Genomic DNA, 17,928 nt, shown 5'->3' with positions numbered 1-17,928 from the left:
ATTGGAAAAGATTAAATATACCCGGAGAGGGTCAGAAGAAAGGTTCTTTTCCAGCTGGATGCCGTTCATCACCTGTTCGTGGCCAGCAGTAAGGGGTATGGGGCAGGAGGATTAGACAAAAACGTTTCCACCCTTTGTGATTTTAGGTGGCTTATATCATAATAAAAAGGTCACTATTAACCCAGGGCACAAGAAGGGTCCAATTCTATGAAAGTGGCTGTGTTCTGAATGAGTTAAAATCTTGCCCAAATATAACAGACTCCAAATTGCAGTTTCATTTATTGAAGGTTCGATCTGCTTTATGGAAGTTGCATTTCAGCTGCCAACACAAGTTAATGAATTTTGGGGGAAAAACAGAGTCATATTATTCAGGTACACCAGTTCTTGTGTGTTATCATGGTCCTGTCAATACTGCAAATAGAAGTTGAACTGACATAACAACATTAGAAATAGGAACAGGAGCAGAGTCCTCCAGTCTAGTCCACTGGTTAATAAGATCATGGCTAATCTTGAATCTCAGTTTGACTTTCCTGCTCAATTCCCAGATTACTCTATCTATTTTACCCTGGAGTACACTCAACAACTGAGAGTCCATAACCTCTGAGGTAGCAAATTCCAAAGATTCACAATCCTCGAATCAATCCTTTATCCTGAGACTATGCCCCCTTATCCAAGACATTCCATGATGTGGCGATGCCGGTGTTGGACTGGGGTGGGACAGTAAGAAGTCTTACAACACCAGGTTAAAGTGCAACAGGTCTTGTTGGACTTTAACCTGGTGTTGTAAGACTTCTTACATGACACTCCAGGCAGGGCAAACAACCTCCCGGCATCTACCCTGACAAGTTCCTTTAGGATCTTGGGTGGGATTCGCCGACCCCCCGCCGGGTCGGAGAATAGTCCGGGGGGGCGGGGGGGGGGCGTGAATCCCGCCCCCACCGGCCGCCGAATTTTCCGAAACCGGAGATTCGACGGGGGCAGGAATCGCGCCGCGCCTATTGGCGGGCCCCTCTCCGGCGATTCTCCAGCCCGCGATGGGCCGAAGTCCCGCTGCGGCTATGCCGGTCCCGCCGGCATGAATTGAACCAGGTCCCTTACCGGCAGGACCTGGCGGCGCGAGCGGGCTCCGGGGTCCTGGGGGGGGGGGGGCGCGGGGCGATCGGGCCCCGGGGGGTGCCCCCATGGTGGCCTGGCCCACGATCGGGACCCACCGATCCGCGGGTGGGCCTGTGCCATGGGGGCACTCTTTTACTACGCGTCGGCCGTGTAGGTCTCCGCTATGGCCGACGCGTAGTGACCCCCCCCATGCATGCGCGGGGATGACGTCAGTAGCTGCTGACGCTCCCGCGCATGTGCGGACTCCTGCCGGCCGGCGGAGTCCCTTCTGCCCTGGCTGGCGTGGCGCCAAAGGCCTTCTATGCCAGCCGGCGGGGCGCCAACCACTCCGGGGCAGGCCTAGCCCCTAAAGGTGCGGAGGAATCCGCACCTTTGAGGCGGCCCGACGCCGGAGCGGTTCACGCCACTCCATCCCGCCGGGATCCCTCGCCCCGCCGGGTAGGGGAGAATCCCGCCCCTTAGGTTTGAATGAGATAGTCTCTCAATCTGCGAAACTCCAAAGAGTATGGAATTATTTTCTCAGGTTCTCATCATAGGACCACCCTCTCACCCCAAGAACCAATCTAGTGAAGCTTTGCAGTACTTCTTCCAGTGCAAGTATATCCTTCCTTAGATAAGGAGACCAAAACTGTGCATAGTGCAGTTGTGGTCTTACCAAAGCCCTGCACAATTGTCGCAAGCTTTCCTCAGTCTCCAATTCCCTTGTAATAAAGGCTAACATACAGTTTGTCACAGCACACAATTTGTTTTCCTAACTGCTTGCTGTACCTATAAGCTAACCTTTTGCTTCTTGTGTGAGGATATCTAAAATCTCTCTGAATGTCAACATTTGAAAGTCTATTACCATTTTAAAAATATTCTGTTTTTCTATTCTTCCTGCCGTAGCGAATAATCTCACATATTCCCATATCATCAGCCACCTCCTTGCCCACTCACATGGTTTGACTATATCGCACTGTAGATTATTTTGGGGGAACTGAAAACATCAGGTAGACTTTGATTGGGTGGGGGTGGGTTAAAGGCAGAAAAAATTATTTCCCGAACAGCCGTGCTAAAATTGCCCCTTAGTGTCTAGGGATATGCAGGTTAAGTGTGGTCAGGGGGTTACATGGATAGGGTGGGAGCCTGGTTCATGTTCGGAGTGTCAGTGCAGTCTCGACGGGCCGAATGGCTTCCTTCTGCACTCTAGGGATTCTTTGATTCTGTGACCCAAACGTTCTTATTTCCTGCGTTAAATGAACAGGAAGTTTGGATCAAGAAGCAGATCTCTCTGGCTTTGAATTCCCCATTCAAACAAAAAATACAAGCCTCATTGTCAAGCAGCTTTTGAACTTTTGCTTCTGCTGGTTGGTTAACCTGAGCCAGGGGACACCCGGGAGCTTCCTCAGGACGAGCCCTTGGTGGATATAGGAGGTGGTTAATGATTGGTTGATTATGTTGTTAGGTGATGGGCTTTGTTTGATTAAGGATTGAGAGCACATAAACAGTGTAAGCAAGGAACTGAGTGGGTATTTAGAAGGCTGTGTCGATTGGAGGATTTAAAAAATATTCGCTTCTAAATATTGGGACAACTTATGAGTTAAAAGCCTTGGGGATAGTGTGGCTGTAGTGAGCATGGCTTTAAAAGAGATTTTGTTTTGCTTCTAGGGAATAGCATGTGAAATTGACCAAGCAATGTGTTTTTCACTTGAGGCTAATGGACTGTGGTTTGAATTGGGAGGTCCCTGTGGAGGTATTGTGCTTTTGCAGCCTGCAGAGACCATTTGTTTTTTTAAACTTGGGGAGATAGGTAATTGCTGGATAGAGCCCAGAAAGGCAGAGAGGCAGTAAGTTTGGAGAAGCTTTGCGAGAGAGAGGAGCTGAGTTCTGATCTACCTGTCCACAATTCTGTCCAAGTAGGATAGTTAAAAAAAGGGTAATAATATTTTAAAGCCGAGCAATATTGTCTGAAGAGAAGAGGCTGTAACAACCTAAGTTGAAGTTGCTTTTTAAAGATATTCAGCCAGAGTCTGAAGGGTTCCAACCGGTGTCAAATCTGTTTTATAAAGCAAGGGGACGGCATGGTGGCACAGTGGTTAGCACTGCTCCCTCATAGCGCAAGGGATCCAGGTTTAATTCTGACCTCGGGTAACTGTCTGTGTGGAGTATGCACTTTCTCCCTGTGTGTGCGTGGGTTTCCTCCAGGTGCTCCGCTTTCCTCCCACAGTCCAAAGATGTGCAGGTTAGGTGGATTGGCTTTGCTAAATTGGCCCTAGGTGGAGTTATGGGGATAGTGTGGGGTTTGGGCCTAGGTAGAGTGCTCTTTCAGAGGGTTGTTGTAGACTCAATGGGCCAAATGGCCCCCTTCTGCACTGTACGGATTCTATGAATCTATGAAGAATTACTCTATGCCCTGCTAATTTTAAGGTGGATTAAGAGCTGTATGTTTCTTTTTTATTGTTTAATGGGAAATTCAGTAGTAGCGCTTAAGGTGTAAATTGTAAGCATGGGTGCCACCAAGCTCCGACCCCCCACAGGGTCGGAGAATGGGCGGGGGCTGGCGTGAATCCCGCCCCCGCCGTGTCCCGAATACTCCGCCACCAGAGATTCGGCAGGGGCAGGAATTGCGCCCCCCCGGTCGGGGCGGGAATCCCGCCGGGCCGGTCGGCGGGCCCACCCCCGGCGATTCTCCGGCCCGCGATGCGCCGAAGTTCCGCCGCTGTCAACCCTCTCCCGCCGGCGTGGATTAAACCACCTTTTGAACGGCGGGACAAGGTGCAGGCTCCGGGGTCCTGGGGGGGGGAGGGGCGCGGAGCGATCTGGCCCCGGGGGGTGCCCCCACGGTGGCCTGGCCCGCAATCGGGACCCACCGATCCACGGGCGGGCCTGTGCCGTGGGGGCATTCTTTTTCTTCCGCCTTCGCCATGGTCTTCACTATGGCGGAGGTGGAAGAGACCTCCTCCCCTGCGCATGCGCGGGGATGATGTCAGCAGCCGCTGACGCTCCCGCGCATGCATCGCCCGGTGAAGACCTTTCGGCGCTGGCTGGCGTGGCGCCAAAGGCCTTTCCCACCAGCCGGCGGAGCGGGAACCACTCTGGCGCGGGCCTAGCCCCTCAAGGTGAGGGCTTGGCCCCAAACGCTGCGGAGACTTCCGCACCTTTGGGGTGGCCCGACGCCGGAGTGGTTCCCGCCACTCCATTACGCCGGAACCCCCCGCCCCGCCGGGTAGGGGAGAATCGCGCCCATGTTCATTTTGGGGGTGAAGTTTTATCATAAAGTTTTGTTTTAAAAATAACCAAGCCCTGTTTCTTCATGCAATCACTCCTGGAGTGAATCATCCTTTCCACACAGTCTTTAAATAAGCTAAAATACTGGGGTTACGGTCAAGTATCCTGGCCACTGCTGGAGTCTGGGCTGGGATCAATCGTAATAAGGCAGAAAATTGTAATGTTACATCTGGTGAATAAACCTACTGTTAAATAGGTTTAATAGGTAGATCTATCTCTTGATTCGTACTTCGCCATTGTCTTTGATCCATTTAACAGAGGTAAGTGCTGTTGCACATATCTTGATTCAGGTACATGCCTGAGGAGGCTCTGTTATTGGAAGCCCCTGCTCCCCCCCAAATATTTTTGAGGCATCTGACACTACTCCTGGTCAGCAAGCCCTGATTATTCCCCATAAGGTCTCTTCCCTCCCCCCCCCCCCCCCCACTGCTCCACCAACTCCAAAATGTCTCCTGGCCCCACTCTCACCAGGCCCCCATTCTGTACCTACAATTCTGAGATGTGCATTTGCCCCACCCATCCCGGAGACCTCTGAACTCTCCCCTACAGGCTCCTCCCCAACTGGCCTCAACCTCCATCCATTCCTACTGCCCTTGATCACCCCAGATTGACCACTCGCTAGTTTTGCCCTGATCTCTTACCCCACCACGCCACCTCATCCTGACAACGATGGAGGTTTACACCTGGCATTCTGACTAAATAGCTCCCTGCAGCTCAGGTCAGTGAAAATTCTCCCTTTTGTGTCCTCCTCACAGCTTACCGAGCCTGCTATCATTAGTAACCTTGGACACATTACTCTTACCGCCTTCATCTAATTGTCACATTTTTTGTAAACAGCCCCAGCACTGATCATTACTGCAATCCACTATTTATAGCCTGTCAAATTTAAAGTACCCCATTTATCCCTACTCTCTGGTTCCTATTTGGTAACCAATCTGCTATCCATACCTGTTAGTGACATTCTCATAATAATTAATAAACATGTTCAAAATAAATTTCCTTTCATGAAACCATGTTAACTGTGCCTAATCGTAACATGATTTTTAATTTCCTTGTTCACACTTCCTCCATAGTGGACTGCAGTATTTTCCTGATGACTGATATCAGGCTAGATAGTCTGTAGTTCCCGCTTTTCTCTCTCCTTTTCTTGAATGGTTGTTTACATTTGCTATCTTTCAGTCTGCTGGAACTGTACTAGAATCTAATGAAGATTACAACCAATGCATCGACTACATCTGCATCCGCTTCTTTTAGAACCTGAGGATAGAGGTCATCAGGTCTTGGAGATTTGTTACCTTTCCTCTACTGATATTAATTATTTTAAGTTCCTCACTCTCATTAGCCCTTTGATCTCCTATTATTTTTGATATGTTTTATGAGTCTTCCACAGTGACGACAAATACAAAATATTTGATTCTCGTCTCTGCTATTTCCTTACTTCTCATTATAACGTATCGAGCCTCAATCTCGAAGGGAGCATGTTTAATTTTACTACTCTCCTGGTACATCTGTTTTACCGTCTGTTTTTGCATTTCTTGCTAGTTTACTTTGTAACCTATATTTTCCCTCTTTAACAATTCTTGGAGATAGAAACAGGGTTAAAATTTTGAGTTGAGAATTACGCTTCTCCAATTCTGAAGAAGTCATATTTGACCTGAAACATTGCCCGAAGCGCGTTTCCGGATGAGGCGGAGAATCGAAAAATCAGGATCTACATCAGGCATCGGCAGGCACTGATCTGATCGCGATGCTCCAACCCCATGCTGGCGGCAGGATCGAGGTTTACGTCAGCGTGCCGGCAGGAGGATGTAAATTAATGCAAATGGTCTTCATGTCCCATTTGCATCCATTTAACTGGCCCAGCACCCTAATCTCCGGCCCTCCGTGATTCTCCGGTTCCCTGGGCTGGGAATCACATGAGTGGAGATTACTACAGGTCTCATCAAGTGTGAACCTGACATGGTGGACCTCGTAGTGGGCCAAGGGAGTAACTCCTTAAGGGTGTTGCCTCCAAAGTCAATCCGTCGACCACCCCCCCTCCCACCACAATGCACTACCTGCCCACCCCTCCTCTACCACACCCCGCCAAGGCCCCCAAAATGGGAGAACCCCCCAAGAGACCCCCTTAACTGCTAAGGTGCCTACATGGCAGTGTAAAGCTGGTGGGAACACTGTCAGGGTGCCAGGCTGGCTGTGCCAGGGTGTCTGGGTACGAACGTGGCAAGGCCACGGGTCAGGGCCTGAGGGGGGGCCATGCCCATGAAAGGAGGGCGCAGAGGGGTAGGAAGGGCCCTCCGGAAGTTTGGTGGGTGATGAAAGGTGGGAGTCCTGGAAGGAGCAGGGGCCCAAAAGGAAGTGTGGGGAGGCCTGAAAAGAGGAACCCCTTGCTAGCGTGTCATCACTTGGGGGGGGTGGGGTCTTGAATAATACCCATGTGTGTAGGGGGTGACATTGTCTTTCAGGTGCGGTGGGGGGTGTAGGGGTCCCTCAGGCCCACTTAAAGATCAGGGCACTCTTTCAAAATGGTGGCCCTACCTTGGAGGAGCCGCTCTGGCCAGTGAGTGCAGCTCCCCAGCGATGAAAATAAGTGTGGGCTAGGACAATGAGAAACTCCGCAGGGCCCAAAAAAGTGACTAAATGTGGTTAGATAGCAGTGGAGAACCTGCCGACAGAGCAAGGGAGAAACTCTCAGCAAACCCCGCCACGTTAGATCATGCCCTTTGTTTCTATTTCAGATTTTGGATTTCCAGAATTCATAGTGTTTAGCTTTGATTTTGATTAGCCTTTGCAGGTTTCTAAAACACTCATTATGCAAAGCAAGATTTAATTTAGTCTTAATGCTGGTTGGTTCCATGACATTTAATTTTAGGAAATCTATCTTGAATGCATGAACTTGTCCTCCAGGCTAACTTTAATCATTAGAGTTATCCAATCAATGAGAAAATTAGGTGTCCATTGTGGAAACCCTACTTTGAAAATCACAGCCTTTGAAGGCTGTATCTACTTCATTTTCAAAACAAATAATCATATAAGATGCTAATTCTTAATATTTGTTTCTTTTTCTGAAGTGCATTTAATCATTGTTCATGCTACTGTAATTGGCAACAGCACTGATTTCCTGTAACATTGCACAATTCTGATATGTACATAATACAGCTTGAATATTTAAATAAAAGGTCAGCTGTTACTTCTTTGTCATAATTAAATCTGCAACACACTTGAAACTAGATCCAAGGTATTATTAATCATACAATTAAGTGAAATAAAGGATTCTAGAGGAGTAAAATTGGACCTTGTTGCACATGGCAGGCCAACCAACAGACAACATCGGAGTAATCAGGAGAGGGATAAGCAGGAGCTGACAGGAGCTGGAGGAGCTGTAGGGTACAGTCCTGTCTTATCCTAGCTGCACAGTAGAGCATAGATCCCGACAGTGCAGAAGGAGGCCATTCGGCCCATCAAGTCTGCAACGGCCCTCCGAAAGTGCACCCTACCTATGCTCACATCCCCCCGCCCTATCCCCGCAATACCACCTAACCTATACATCTTTGGACGTCAAGGGGCAATTTAGCATGGCTAATCCACCTAACCTGGACATCTTTGGACTGTGGAGGAAACCTGAGTACCCGGAGGAAACCCATGCAGACAAGGGGAGAACTTGCAAACTCCACATAGACAATCACTCAAGACTGTAATCATTTGATTGAGCGATTAAAGAGCCCTTGGCATCAACCTGAAAGTGGTGTCAGGTCCTTGAACATATTACTTTCTTGCTAACTTTGACAGTTCTTCAGCAGCATTTAAAGTAATCGTTCGAGGCCCAGGTAGGGGTTTAGCTGGAAACTGTTTTAAAACTTGCTGTACTTTGCTGCCAGGATGAGACAGGAATGCACCCTACAGCTCCCCCAGCACTACTGCCAGCTCCTGCTCATCCCTCACCTAATTACATCATTCGCAGCCCCACCTCAGGTCCAATTCCAGCAGTGAAGTAGCCTCAATTCATTCTCAATTTTCTGGTGAGCTGGCTGGGGCCAGGGAGCAGGCACCTGTACCTCACCAGTAAGTATTTTTAAATTGAGGCCCACATTTTGTGCATACCTAGTCCATCATGTGCTTCATTCCCTACTCACTGCTTGTAAGAGGCCGGGAGCCAATTTTCACCCCCTGTTGATTAACTCAAATGGTCACAATACAAAAGCCATGCAGATAGAAATACAATTTCCATAAATACTCGAATAATACAAGTTGAGATAACTTAAATGGAAAATTTACATAATGCAACATGGTATTGGAAAGGTTTTTATTGCAGAAATTCTACATGGTGGATCCATGGAATTCTTTTCATATCCAGTTGTCTTTTATGCCATTGTAAAGATCTTGGATATATATTTTTAGTTGCATATCTTTTGAACGCTTTGTTATAATATGGAATTTATTGGTCTAATCTTCAGTCAATAAACAGTGTTATTCACTCACTGAGACTAGTTAGCTCAGTTGGCTAGATGTTAGCATGTGATTCAGAATAACACCAAGAATGTGAGTTTGATTCCCATTCCAGTTCGGGACCTGTGATGAAAGTTCATTTACCTGAAACACTAACAATGCAATGGAAGGGATTTTCTGCCCCCTGCCCCACCCCCACAGGCATGTTTCGCAGCGGTGGTGTCCTCCCATTAGCCGACAGCAGGACATCTTATTCTACACACTCCCCACTGCTGGGGAACCAGCGGGATCGGAATATCCCACCAGCAACAATGGCCAGAAAATTCTGGTGCCTGTGTCCCTCTCCCCAATGAACTGCTGAGTATTTCCAGTATTATATGTTTTTATTTAAGAGCACCTGTTCAAATTACTTTAAAAATGTAATAGTGAGCAATCGATCAGGATGACAACAGGTTCACTCATGAAGAAAATACCCATAAACATCGTTACTATCAAGTTCCATGATAATTGCTATTATTTGTTTAACACCATTTTATAGAATGTACAAGCTTTCAGAGAATAAGGAAGACAAAAGCACTGCACTCATGTTCCACACTAGCACACACATGCACTGTACCATAATCTGTCATACTTGTTGCAGAGGCGGGGGTGCTGCAACCCAACAACCAGTCTGCAGTGTTTAAAATAGTCATGGTGTCTCCTGAAGAGGGAAAGTCAAAATCACATTCAGTTTGAGATTTCAGTAACATTTTATCACTTGCTAATACACTAATATATATATTCATACAACTTGCAGTCATACAAAATATTGATGGAAGGTGTTAAATGAGTATATTTCCAGGTGTAAATGTGAAATACCCTGCAATGGGGTACTGTGGTCAAAGAACAGCTTGTTTGGCATAGCAAATTATCCAGAAAAAACAAAGGTCATTAGTACAAATGACAGTAAAACAACTACATATCATTGTGTTCACTGACGGTGCAGATTCACGAAAATTAAGTGACAGGCGAATAACCAACCGGACACATTTAAAATATTGGTTGAGAAGTTGCAGTAAGGAAAAACCAAGCAAATTATGTCATTGTAAGCCCCCCCTTTTCTCTACCCTGCACATTCATTAGTGTAAAGAGGTTTAAGTTAGTTGAATAAATAACTACATGTAGTTCAGCTAAGCCACAGAAATGATTTAAACCACATCTAAATAAGGTATCAAAGAAACAGGCTGCTTCCCCTCAGTACCACCACCTGTTGGTTTTTCTTGGCCTTGCTGCATCTTATATGAATCCAATAAATATCTGTGGAAACAGGTTTCTTTTGTGCCTTCGGCATTTCGGTGGACAAAATGATGGGCACTGGGTGAAGTCTAATTTGAGAGTGAGTGCGAGAAGAAACTGTTTACCGTTCTTATATCAAAGGAAAAATAATTGAAGACCACAGCTCATTTTGACACCAACCACTTAGGTAACACAGTGATTTCTTTCAAAAATTAATAATGAAAAAAACAATTTCATGCTGAAGAAAATCACAGTTAAATAAGCATGCTCTGGAAGCAATCCAATATTCACTAGCTTGCAAGGCTGAATTATATTCTGCCAGGGTAACTCTAGTCCAGTTCACTCCAGATCTTAATGAGATACATGCCATTGCCGTCTGTTTATAGTGCAGTCAGAGCAAGCCAAACCAGACCAGCTTACTGCATGTTGATCTCAAGTTGAAGTGTGTGCACAAAATGAATTACACATACACGAATGGGTGCAAGCAGTTAATAGTACACGATCAGCAAAAGCAATGACTGGCGGGATATTTATTGCTCCATTCATTACATTATAACAGGAAATTAGAATGACCCCTCAGGTCAAAGGTAAACAAATGTTAAAGAAAGGGGAAAACATAATTAAAACTCATAAATCACAGCTCTGCACCCAATGTCATGCACACTGCAGTACGTTCTCCTCCTTGAAAAGGATAAGAGGGACCATTTGAGAATAAGACCAGGGAACAGCAACAGGGTTGATTTAGAATGACACCAGAGATTACATAATTTATGGCACAACTCTCAGTTCTGGAGTTTTACCAAATCCAGTAGCCAAACATATTAAAAGTAAGAGAAATGAAGGGCTAAAGAGATGTAGAGAGACAGAGAGAGATAAATGCGGATACGTGAGAAAGAGAGAGGGACAATTAATTTCTTTAAAAAAAAACAATTTAGAGTGCCCAATTATTTTTTTCCCAATTAAGCGGCAATTTAGCGTGACCAGTCCACCTACCCTGCACATCTTTTGGGTTGTGGGGGTGAGACCCAGGCAGACATGGGGAAAATGTGGAAACTGCACGCGGACAGTGACCCGGGGCCTGGATTGAATCTGGGCCCTCAGCGCTGTGAGGCAGCAGTGCTAACCACTGCACCACCGTGCTGCCCAAGGACAATTAATTTCTATCTAAATTCCTGCTTTATTATTTATAGTCTAAATTTAACCATGTAAGAACCGGGAAATTTATGGGAAAAATTTCAAATTTAATTCCTAGCTGAGTATTATTCGCATGCATGGAATAATAACAAAAAATTATCAGCTAGTAATATAATCAAAGGATTTGAATTGTTAAATTAAATGTGCAAAGTGAACAATGTAAATATCAGGTGAGCTCCAAGATTAAAGTTAAAATATGAACTCATTCTTGCTTTCTGCTTCATTCTGTGGTAAATGTACTCAATTTGAGAATTGTTCCCATTTTCAGCAGATGGATTCCCATCACATATGTCAGCCATCAGTTTTTTAACCTGACTGTCATCTTTTCAACGCATGTGTCAGTTTGTCAGTTTTTTTCAGAAAAATCAGGATGGGATTGGAAGTGGTCAGTGTCAGCTAATCAAATTTGTAGTATGGTGGACTGAACGCTGTAAAAAGCAATCAATTGATTAACCAGATATTACTTGTGACCACTGTTAATTGCGCATAATCTTCAGGCAAAAAAACGATGAGTGGATAGTTTCTGAGAGTTGCAATTATAGATGCATTCTTTTATTTTTATTTTTTCCCCTTGAAGATGGTAGATAAAGCTACTAAATTCAACTTAAAACATAATTTTCCTAAAAAAGTGACATTCGGAAACATGCCCAGAAGTTGTCTTATTTGAAGCTTAATTTCTTCAAAGTTGTTTGCAGAGTTGCCGAAACATTTTTGGATTGAACCATTTGTTCCTGCTGTGAATAACGTAACTGGCTTTGATGAGCCACTGTTGTCACCTTACTTGCAGAATCACCAGTGTTTGAAAATAAAAGAGGAAGCAGGTCGCAGATCGGATTGCTCCTGCCCGCGATGGGCAAACGGACCTTTTTCAACTGACTTTTTCGGGACCTGGCAACCTGAATTGGTGGAGGAGGCGATAGGGAAGAGGCTTCCCCCCGCCGGGAACGGAGCTGGCCAAGAGGCGTGCAGGATTCATCAAGGTAAAGGCAGCCCTCTATAAAAAGGAGGCGAGGTTTGGAATGCTGTATCCTGCGAAGCTTTGGGTTACGTTTGAGGAACTCCACTACTACTTTGAGACACCAGAACAGGTTTGGGCTTTCATTAAAGATAAGGGGCGAGATTCTCCGACCCCCCGCCGGGTCGGAGAATCGCCGGGGGCTGGCGTGAATCCCGCCCCTGCCGGTTGCCGAAGTCTCCGGCACCGGAGATTCGGCGGGGGCGGGAATCGCGCGGCGCCGGTTGGCGGCCCCCCCCCGTGCGATTCGCCGGCCCGGATGGGCCGAAGTCCCGCCGCAAAAATGCCTGTCCCACCGGCGTATATTAAACCACCTACCTTACCAGCGGGTCACGGCGGCGCGGGCGGGCTCCGGGGTATCTGGCCCTGGGGGGTGCCCCCACGGTGGCCTGGCCCGCGATCGGGGCCCACCGATCCGCGGGCGGGCCTGTGCCGTGGGGGCACTCTTTCCCTTCCGCCTCCGCCACGGTCTCCACCATGGCGGAGGCAGAAGAGGCTCCCTCCACTGCGCATGCGTGGGAAGCTGTCAGCGGCCGCTGACGCTCCCGCGCATGCGCTGCCCGGAGATGTCATTTCCGCGCCAGCTGGCGGGGCACCAAAGGCCTTTTCCACCAGCTGGCGGGGCAGAAATTCATCCGCCGCCGACCTAGCCCCTTAAGGTTGGGGCTCGGCCCCCAAAGATGCGGACCATTCCGCACCTTTGGGGCGGCGCGATGCCCGACTGATTTGCGCCGTTTTGGGCGCCAGTCGGCGGACATCGCGCCGTTTCCGGAGAATTTCGCCCAAGAAGCTGGACTTGAACTAGCGTGCACTTAGTTTTTTCAGTGCAGTACAGTGGCGGCTGTCTGTTAACCTAACTTGCTCTGACTAGGAGTGGACTTTTATTAAAAGAAGAAGCTGGAACTTGAACTTGAAGACTAAAGGATTCTGGGCTCTCTGAGCTTTTGTGTGGCGGCGGTTTGTTACATTATCTGTACTGTAATGTTTTATCCAAGATTGTTTTAAGCCTGGACAGAGAGCGGGGGCTGGAGGGCGCACTGCTTAGGGTGTTTTTGGGAGATTGCATCGAGGGGGGGGGGGGGGTAGGAAAGGGGGGGGTAGGAAAGAGGGGCCCTGCAAAGGGGGCCCTGCACTTGGTACCTTTTGGTGGGAGATCGGGGCCTCTGATAGGGGGATGGGCTACGGGCTGATTAAGGGACTTGAAAGGGCACGGGGAGATACAATCAGGTTAATGGGTCCTTGGTCTGTGCAGGGAGGGCCCGAGCGCTCGGGCGGGAGACAGACAGGCGCCAAGGGCAGGGGTCAGCGTAGCTAGCGTAGGTCAGGGGGCACCAGGGAGAGTAGGAGGAGGGGTGGGCTAGGGCCAAGTGCAGGGCTGACCTGGCAGGTCAGTCCTCGGGGGACAGGGGAGAAGGGGGGGGAAGCTGAGAAGTAGAGTAGAGGAGACTTAAGGGGGCAAGGGGGGGGGTGACCATGGGTCCCCCGGGGGAGAAAGTCGCTTGCAGACTCTCAGGGAACAGCGCAGGAAACCGACAGCAGCAGCACCCGAGGGGGGAAGGGGAAGGGGGTTAGAGCCACGTTAGTTTAGTTGAACACGTGTGGCGTGGGCAAACGGAAGTGCCTTATTAACATGTTTATTCTTTCCCACTGTTCGTTTTCACTATGTTAAGGCTCTTTGCATAGGGCCTTTTTTCTCTCTGTAAATGTTACAAATTTGTTTTAAATAAAAAAATTTAAAAAAAGAAAATAAAGAGGGGGTGGGTTTGGAACAATGATGAGATTAACGCAATTTAAAGGTTTACAGTGGGACTCCTGCATATAGAATGTAGTTACAGTGCTTTGCTACGATATATGGAAGGGACAGTTGGCCTGAGTGGGGGTTGAGATATAATGCCCATTTATGTTCTGTAACTGTGAAACAGTTTTCAGTTTGTTCTTGTGCTACATCGATGGAGGTCACTTTGTTACCATATAGTAATCACAGAGGGAGAGAGTGCGAGAGAGCCCGCACTGTCTGGATCAGAACAGTTGTTTATTTAAAATAGTTAAATCAGCATACCCTTAATTCACATAATCCCCACCTGCCTCTGGGCTGCCTGGGATCAAGGACAAGGACTGATCCAATAATTGAGTCAGTTTGTTGACTGCATTTAAACCACACTATTCTTTGGCATTATTGTTAGTATGAGTTGGAAAATTTTCAATTGTATCTGGCATTAGATTTACTCGACCCTGTAAATTTGTTTTGAAGTCAGAAGAAATGCTTTTTTTCATACCTAAAATATCTATAACTATTCCAGGATGAATTTATTTTTGGAGTGAAAGACAGTAGGCGCCAAAAATTCAGAAAATGCACTGAATGAAGTACAAAGATTTTTTTTTTCTGGAAAGGTACTCGGGTCCCTTTGGAAAATGAACTTCACTTCTTCAGCATTCATATTTACCTTCAGTAAATTCTGAATATGCCATTGTTGCAAACAGCACGTTTGCGTACTTTTGGCTTTGTCTCCTGCATCAAAGTGATAGAATGTTGGGTACAACTGCAGCTTCAATTTTGAAAAGCCCCTGTCCATGTACTTGCGGCTGAAGCCCTTTTCACAGGTCAGAGGGCCTTTCGGGCTGTTTATGGTGTCAGGCTTTTGGAGACTGTCAGATATTTTGCTTACATCACTTCCAAAATAATGAATTGGTTGCCAAACACTTTTGGGCACCCTGAGGTTGTGAAAGGGACTGATCTTTCTTTGCGCATTTTGTCAGTTTCTAAGGTTGACATGAATGCATCATTGGCAATCCTATATCTTTGAAATAGATAGACATTTGAAACTAATATGGTATGACACTTACAGAAGGGCAATTATTGTTGGTTTAATACAAATTAGTTCAGCAAAATTCTTTCCTTGTGTTTATTATTGAAACTACAATTCACATTTGTAAATTGTTTCTCTCAACAGTGCATGACTTTTAGGAAGTTATTTGAAAGGCATATGACAGTTGAAACTCTATCAAAGCACAGTTGCAATGAAGAAAAGAGACTCTTTGTCTGGGGATTGCGAGATGTATCCATTCTCACTGCTCTTAGCAGTCCAAGAATATCATTACCAATGATTCTTTGTTGGACTCATTTCAGAAGCTTATTCTTGTGATAAATAGTTACATTTCACCTGCACTCTTCAGATGATTCCCATGTTATGCTGAATTATTGTTTGGTGACAGACTAAGGGCCAGGTTTTCATGGTCCCGAATGGAGAAGTGGCACCAAAGTACAATGGCTGCTGACTACACGCCCTGAGATCCTGCCTCCATTTTCACCCTCAACCGTTTTCACGAGGGTGGGGAAGGAGTGGAACCCTGCGACCTGCCACTCCTATGAAGGAGGCCATCACCCCCATGTGGGCCCATTCAGAGCCCGTCACCAATAACTTTCACAGAGACAGCCAAGTTTTAGAAACGTTTGGACGGAATTCTCCGTTCTGTGCGATTCACTTTTCCCACCGGTAGCATATCCCCACCCGCACAGGTTTCCTGGTAGCTTGGGATGGTTACAATGGGAAACCCATTGAAAAGCGGCGGGAAGATAAAATCCCGACGCCAGCGAAAGGCATGCGGCGGAGAAACCCACGCCTGGGGAACTGAGAATCCCACCTTTTGAATTTGACTACCAGCTGCATGGAGGCATGAATCATGGATTGGGGTAACAAGGTTAAGTAGTAAAATGGTTTCTCCTTGTTTACAGCCCATCATGAAATGCAAGAGCATGAGTTGTATCTGTGTTAATTACGGTGAGTCATGATAGTGCTGTTATTGGAAGCTGTGATTACCCATTGAACAAGGTGTTTGCCATGTTGTTACTTCTGGTAAGCTGTCAAGTACAAATTCAACATTGTAAATGTGGACAAGTCTTCTAATGAGTTAAAAAAATTCATCTCATGGATAAAAAGGTAGAGTGCATTTCACACGATGGAAAAGGAAGTCTAGTAATGATATCAATGTGAAAATATTTGAACTTTGTGTTTTCACCTTAGATTCTGCTTATACAGCTAATGTAAAGAGTTTATTTATTCACTAGTAACTAGGGGAGTTGTATGGGCTACTCAATAGTGTCATGTGAGAGCACCTTTAAGAAATGGGTGTTTAAGAAATGTACCTTTAAGAAATGGGTGTTTATCAGTGATGTCAGAGTGTGGGTGGAGCTGAGCTGTCTGTCAGCTTTTTACTTTTGTTTTAGGTTGTTTGCTGCAAGGTGTGTTTTTGGTTTCGTTTTCAGTGTTGGAGCTGAAGCCAGACAGAGCAGGTGTACTGTTGATCTCTCTGCCATGAAAAGACTATCTCTTGATCATTTGGTGAATTCAGAATTATAAATGTTCTCAGTAGTGAATGTAAACCTAATGTGCTTCTGTTAAAAGGTGTTTCTTTTGTCTTCTGGATGTTATTTGGGAAGTTATTAAGGATTACTTAGTGTTGTATTCTTTGGGGGTTGTATTTGAATTGATGGTTGCTAAGATGTTCACTGTAAGTTTTAAAAAAGGTTAACTTGAGTTCATAGAATAAACAATATTTTGCTTTTGAAAAATACTTTTCCATTTCTGCTGTACCACACCTGTAGAGTGGGCCGTATGCTCCCCATACCACAATCTAGTAAAAGTTGTGGGTCAGGTGAACTCCATGATACACTTTGGGAGTCTCTAAACCCTGGCCCATAACAAATTGGGGGCTCGAGGGGGATAAAAGTCAATCTATTGGATTGGCTTAGTGAACTTAAAGATGGTGAGGTGTGAGCATATTGTGGTATTTCAGTTAAGTAGGGAATGTGTTGTGGACAATGGCTCTTTCAGAGACTCTGAAGCTGTTGGGGGTGGAGACGGTCACACGCAGTACCTTACGGACAGAGACTAAAAGCAAACTGTTAGATTTGGCAAAAACATTGCAGTTAACATTACCTGCCAAAATGCGAAAATTAGGTAATTATGGTGGTGGCTAAGCATTTAAAGTTGCCTGAGATACAGTTTGACTCATTGGAAATGGCAAAAATTCAGTTACACATTAAACAAATGGAACATGAGAAAGAATTAAAGCAGCTTTAATACAAAAGAGAGAGAGAGGAAAAAGAAAGAGAGAGAGAAAGCGAGAGAGAGGACAATGAGAGAGAAGAAAGGAAAACAGAAAGAATAGCCCGATCAGAACAAAGAGAAAGAAAAGGGAGATACAGATCAGGGAAAAAGATAAAGAGAGAGAGTTTGAACTTCAGAAAATGGGCATGAAACATGACAGTCAGTTAAAATTGGCAGACATAAAGCGAAACGTACAGTTGGATGGTAGTGATGAGGATAGTGAGAAAGAGCGTCAAAGTCGAAGGCTTGGTGGGGATCTATTTAAATATTTCCGAAGCATTGCCATGGTTTGAGAGAAGGAGGTAGAAGCATTTTTCATTTCATTTGAGAAGGTAGCTAAACAAATGAAATGGCCACAGGACATGTGGGTAATACTGATTTAAACAAAGCTTGTAGGTAGGGCCAGTGAAGTGTTTGTATTACTACCGGAGGAGGTATCTGGGACGTATGAGGAGGTGAAAAAAATCCATCTTAGGTGCATATGAACTAGTGCCTGAAGCCTACAGACAA

The 17,928-nt window shown here is 46.1% G+C and overlaps 1 protein-coding gene across 20 annotated transcripts in view; it reads right to left on the bottom strand.

Moving 5' to 3' along the window:
- Window positions 1–17,928, bottom strand: part of eya4 (EYA transcriptional coactivator and phosphatase 4) — a 758,447-nt gene that overhangs the window by 251,112 nt on the left and 489,407 nt on the right. For 11 of the 20 annotated variants that reach the window (XM_072499738.1, XM_072499733.1, XM_072499734.1 and 8 more), the window contains one exon: window positions 9,458–9,526. The exons of the other annotated variants lie outside the window; for them this stretch is intronic. In XM_072499738.1, coding sequence (XP_072355839.1) covers window positions 9,458–9,526 — 69 coding nt within the window. The remainder of the gene's footprint in view (window positions 1–9,457; window positions 9,527–17,928) is intronic. 20 annotated transcript variants of the gene reach the window in all.

This window comes from Scyliorhinus torazame, chromosome 4 (genome assembly GCF_047496885.1).
Source record: "Scyliorhinus torazame isolate Kashiwa2021f chromosome 4, sScyTor2.1, whole genome shotgun sequence".
In the NCBI taxonomy this organism is placed as follows: Eukaryota; Metazoa; Chordata; class Chondrichthyes; order Carcharhiniformes; family Scyliorhinidae; genus Scyliorhinus; species Scyliorhinus torazame.
The sequence above is the reverse complement of the archived record's forward strand: the minus strand, read 5'-3'. Positions and strand labels throughout refer to the sequence as shown.